Here is a 5,282-nt window from a genome sequence, read left to right as displayed (position 1 = left end):
ACTCCAATTCTATTATCGAGGAATAAAACACACGCTCTTCCCAAGAATAAAACATTCTTCCCAATGCAAGCTTTACTTTTTACTCCAATTCTATTATCGAGGAATAAAACACACGCTCTTCCCAAGAATAAAACAAAACGTACAGTGGCTAGCATTCAGGCGAATCCTATTTGGGGGAGTCGAACTCGGATCCCAGCCCCCTAAGATAGCAGTTGGAACCACTACGCCAGCCTCCTTGAATTGTACAAATTGCGTTTTTCTTTCTTTAATTATTACTTTCATTGTTTTTTTTCAAAGCTCACTGTTTAGGCCCCACACCTTTTTAATTTTTTTTCTTTTTTCTTATTTCTTGTTCTTTTTCTTTGTTTTTCCTTTTTTCTTCCTAAACACGCGGAGTATTTTTCAAATGTTTTGAACTTGTTTTCAAACTCGATGATCTTTTTCTAATTTGATGAACATTTTTTCAAAATCAGCGAACTTTTCTTAAATTTGGTGATTTTTTTTCAAATCCAGTGAACTATTTTATCAAATTCGATGAGTTTTTTCAAATTCGGTGAACTATTATTTCAAATTTGATGTACTTTTTAAATTTTTTCCCAAATTCGGTGAATTTTTTTAATGCTACTTGGCAACATTTTTTCGATAAAAGAAATATATTAATATCACGAAAATACCAATTACATCCAGTCTCTGCACCAATAAAATGTCCGAAAACATCAAGAATGCACTACTTGGCAACATATATACTTACCACCGCGAATGAACGGAGACAAAAACAACCCCAAATCAAATAGTACTTCACACAAGTTGCTGGCTAGAGCACAAGCGCCAGAGTAACGATGGAGACGAAACAGCTCGCGAGTAGCACGGCGTGCGCGCTCATGGCGGCAGGCGCCAAGGAGGAGGCCGACGGCGGGTTGACGGCGGAGCACTGCCTCCTTATCTCGCCCTTGTGGTGCGACAGCACGCCGATCTTGCTCATGTTGACGAAGGACGCGGCGAAATCGGCGAAGAACTCGTCGGGCGCGGTGGCATTGGCCTGGCGCATCACATAGGCCCTGGTGTCCCCGTCGAGGAGCAGCGCGGCGTCGGTGGAGAGGAGGCCCCTGCTCGCCGCGACGTCCCCGTAGTACCCGAGGTCGAACGTGGCGCCGCTGCCAGGGTCGAGGTCGACCAGGGTAGCGAGGTCGCCGGCCTTGCACTGCCCGCGGAGCGTCGCCGTGTAGTTGGCGTCAAGCGTGGGGTCGGAGGCGCTGCTGTTGGCGGTGAAGTTGTAGAGGCGAGGGGAGAAGGCGGAGCAGTGAGCCTTGCCGATGGTGTGCGCGCCGGAGAGCACGGCGAGGTCCTTGGCGGTGAGGTTGAACCTGGCGAAGAGCGCGATGAGGTCGGTGATGTTGGCGCCCGGCTTGGGGGTGTTGGGGGCGACGTCGGCGGCGGACGACCTGTTCCCGTCCTGCCGCCCCGTCGGCATCGGGATGTACGGCCCCTTGGTCTAGCAGATACAGATGATTAAGATCAATGCAATGCAAGGTCGATGATGCAACCGATACTGAAGGAAGTAGGTGGGTGAGACGACGTACGATCCGCACGGAGTCGCGCGCGGCGAGGGCGAGGACGTCGGCGCAGGAGACGACGCCGGGGCAGGCGGCCTCGAGCTTAGCCTTGATGGAGTCGACGACGTCGTAGCCGCGGAGACCCTTGTTGAGCGGCGAGTCCTTCTCCGCCGTGTTGTTGGCCGTGGAGTCGAGAAGAATCGACCCCTCGCACCCCTGCGCGCAGTGAATTCGTTCACCATTGTGAACTTGACTTGCCTAGCTGGGTTTATAGTGTGAGGTTTACTTACTCCGAGCAAGCAGTCGACGGAGAAGAGCCTGAGCAGGGAGCCGGCGAGGCCGGGCGACTTGGCGAGGACGGCGGTCATCTCCTTGAACACGATGTCCTCCGCCTGCGGGCACGTCTTGTTGTACGCCCCGAGCTGCGTGTGGGCCTCCGTCGAGCCACACAGGGCAAGGAGCGTCGCCGCCACAGCGACGACCGCTAGAGCTGCTGACCTCGGCGCCATGTCTGGCTTATGATCGTTAGCTTGAGTATATATGCAGTACACCACACACGCTACCTATATGTATATAGGCTTCTGAAATAATGTCAATACGTCTCGACCCATTTCAATTTCAAGTACTCCTTGCGCTTGTGTACTTGCACGCAGTGTGTACTACGTACTACGTACTGCTCTGTACTGCGAGATAGGAGAATGTCAACGGCTATCTAGTTGACATGTATAGTTACAGATTATCATAAGTGGAGATAACGTTGTTTACTCCATTTCTAGCAGCTGAAAGCGCCATTTCAACTAATTAATACTGCATAATGGAGCTCAACTGATCAAATCCATTTCCAATGTTGGCTCTCCCCACTCTCATTCTTGTTTGTCCAGCCTCTTGGTTAGAACTATGTGGCGGTGGCAATGCCCCTTAGTAGGAATAATGAATCCCACGCTCAATCCCCATTCCGATGGTGCATCTAGTGTCGTCGAACGGTGTGTGGAGGTGTGTCTTCATCGTATCTCACGGAAGTCGTTCGGTGCTGGTCTTCGGCGGGTCTATTTGGATCTAGCCTTTGTTCGTCTTTGTTTGAGTGCTTACATATTTGATCCTTCCGATCTACAAACGCTTTTCATCGGCGATGGTCGTTGCTTTGGTGCGCTTGTCCTGTGGGGTCTTAACCCGATGACTCACCGACTGTCTACTACAATAAGGTTGATCGGCCTTAGTGAGGGAGGGGTAATGCTGGCAACATGCCTTCAACTCGTTCCAATGGTTGTAGTCGTCGCCGGATGATCCATTGACCTGGATATAATTTTTCTTACCTATTGTGTTTTATATATTGTCATAATTGATTATGAATAGATTAATAAAAACATGTGCTAGAGTTGAGTTCTTGTCCGTTTGCATGGGCCTTTAGGACAATTCCGACGGTAGTCATCAAATTGACGGAAACACCGCGGACAATGAGTCTAGCACAACCCATCCAACCGTGGGCATTAAATGTTTGGCTCAGTTCAAACGTTCAAACACAAACACCGACAAAATTCATGCTAAAGAAATGAAATTTGTAAAAATTTAATATATTTACCATCAAACGGACAAAATTTAACAAGTTCAAACTAATTTAAATCTAAACTAAACGAGGTACTGATGACCTCTTAGGCATGGTCGCCTTGGCCACAGGGACCTCCGTTCATTTACGTGCAGTCGCGTGAGCCGCCATCCTCGCTGTTCTTGCAGTCGTGATTGTTGTCGTCTTTCTGGTGGAGGAAGGCCCGTCGGGCGTCAAAGCAACCCTCTGCGGCCGCCGCAACATGCTTGCGGCACAGCCGCTTGGCTGCCTCCGCCTCGCGGCGATGGTTGGCCGTGGACTCTGCCTTGCACCATCTACCTTTGCCTTGGAGCCAGGAGAAGCGTTCGGACTCAGCCAGCCCCACTTGGTGGAGCGAATTGCTGAATCGGCGTTGGCGGCCAGCGGAGGTTTGTCGTGCTCCTAGAATGATCCAAGGCCCATTTCTCTGTGAGTACCTGGCCGGTGCGAAGTCCGACTTCGCGAGTGACGCCTGGCGCGCTGCGTTGCGCCACTCCCGGAGGTCCACCTCCACGAGACATTTGTTGGCCACAAAGAAGGAACTTGTGTAGTAGTGCAGGCACAGGGGGCGTCTTGGAGGACCTTGGGAAGGAGGGCGCCTCCTTCTTCGCGACGACCGGGCACCACTCGTTGCCCAACTGCCAACACAGCAGGATGGCTACGCCTGCTCCTTGTCACGTCGTCCGACCTGAACATTGTTATTGTGTGGCAGAGATCGATGGATCATGTTTATCAACTCTGAACGGGCATGATCAGTGGATTAATGGCAGAAGTGGGATTGACATTAGCCCCAATCTATTCTCTTTTATCAGGGCCTCAGGGGTGTTCGTTCGATTTCTTTCTTCTTCACTTCTTTGTTTGTTCGTTCTTTTATATATTTTACTTACTCCATTTTCCTTATATTTTCAAATATTCAAAATACAAATATTACAAAAATTAATTTACTTAAATTTTAAAAACTTTTCTCGAGTATTTTAAAAATATTAACTCCAGTCTAAAATTCTTATTTTCGCAATTTGTAGAAACTGCTTGGACCATAAAAGCAATGTTGGTGACATTCAAAAAATGTTCACATGTTTCAAACAACAATATTCATGATATTTAAGAAGAATAAAATTATGCAATGTAAAAAACAGTTCTCATATTTTTTTAAATGTTTCATGCCATTTATATTTTTGTTACATTTTAAAACTTTCACACATCTTCAAAAATATGTTGATGACATTTAAAGAAAATATTTATACAATGTAAAAAAGAATCCGCATACTCTAAACAAATGTTTCTACCAGGACCATGCAAAAAAAATTTAACGTCTATTCAACATGTATCATGTATTCCAAAAAATGTTCAAACATGTATTTGAAAAAAAAATATCAACTATATGGAAAATAATCAACGTATATAAAAAAAAAGGTTCCCGTGCATACGAAGAATGATCGAGGTGTGTTTAAAAATAATGACCAACATATATTTTAAAAGATGTTTAATGTGTATCTGAAAATGTTTCAGATGTATTGATAAAATGTTTAACATCTATTCAAAAAATGTTCAAATATGTTCATGGTGTATTTAAAATACGTGCAACATGTATATGAAAAATATACAAGGTGTATTTAAAAAGTAGATATTTATTTTTAAAAAGAAAAGGAATAAATATGAAAAACAAAAAATAGGTAAAGAAAAACACAGACAAAAAGAGTGAAAATTCGTCGAACCTTCGTAAAGGCGGTCAAAAACGATGGAAGGTTCCAACTAAGTGTTCAGAACCTTTGCAGGTACTGTTTCATTTAGTCCACTCGGTCGACACAGCAACTCGCACAATTTTTCCACCGTAAAACGGTGTGCCAATGGAAGAACCACTCGGCTTATAGGCTTTGTTGAAACCCATCCACTTATGTACAAATCCATAAGCATCGCTTCCATATGCCCAGCAGGAACCGGGACGGGCGTGTCTCGTCTAGAGCTATGTGTCGCCCGTCCCGATTCCTTTTTGAAAACAATCATTTGTTTGTTTTTCCTTTTCCTTTTCCTTTTTCCTTTTTATTTTTCTTTTTCCTTTTCTCTTTTTGTTTTTTCACCATTTTTCTTTTAGTTTGGTTTTGTTAGTTTTTCATTGTTTTTTTTTCTATTTTTCGTAGCTACACTTT

The 5,282-nt window shown here is 45.3% G+C and overlaps 1 protein-coding gene across 1 annotated transcript; it reads right to left on the bottom strand.

The window, feature by feature from the left end:
* Positions 1-682: 682 nt before the first annotated feature.
* On the bottom strand, positions 683-2,134 carry LOC125534036 (peroxidase 1-like). The gene is made up of 3 exons (XM_048697344.1): positions 1,844-2,134; positions 1,581-1,769; positions 683-1,492 (listed from the first exon to the last, which is right to left on the bottom strand). Exons 1-3 carry the CDS (start codon positions 2,060-2,062, stop codon positions 815-817), a joined length of 1,086 nt encoding a protein of 361 aa, XP_048553301.1. The 5' UTR covers positions 2,063-2,134; the 3' UTR covers positions 683-814.
* Between the last annotated feature and the right edge of the window lie 3,148 nt (positions 2,135-5,282).

Source organism: Triticum urartu, chromosome 2 (assembly GCF_003073215.2).
Source record: "Triticum urartu cultivar G1812 chromosome 2, Tu2.1, whole genome shotgun sequence".
Taxonomy (NCBI): Eukaryota; Viridiplantae; Streptophyta; class Magnoliopsida; order Poales; family Poaceae; genus Triticum; species Triticum urartu.
Note: the sequence above shows the minus strand (reverse complement) of the source record. Positions and strands in the feature narration are given on the sequence as shown.

Bases quoted from the DNA above. Each gene is read 5' to 3' on its own strand.
- LOC125534036 (XM_048697344.1), bottom strand. From the start codon at position 2,062: ATGGCGCCGAGGTCAGCAGCTCTAGCGGTCGTCGCTGTGGCGGCGACG. The intron at 1,770-1,843 runs GTAAGTAAACCT...CACTGCGCGCAG, and splicing joins CCGTCGACTGCTTGCTCGGA to GGGTGCGAGGGGTCGATTCT. The intron at 1,493-1,580 runs GTACGTCGTCTC...TGTATCTGCTAG, and splicing joins CGCGCGACTCCGTGCGGATC to ACCAAGGGGCCGTACATCCC.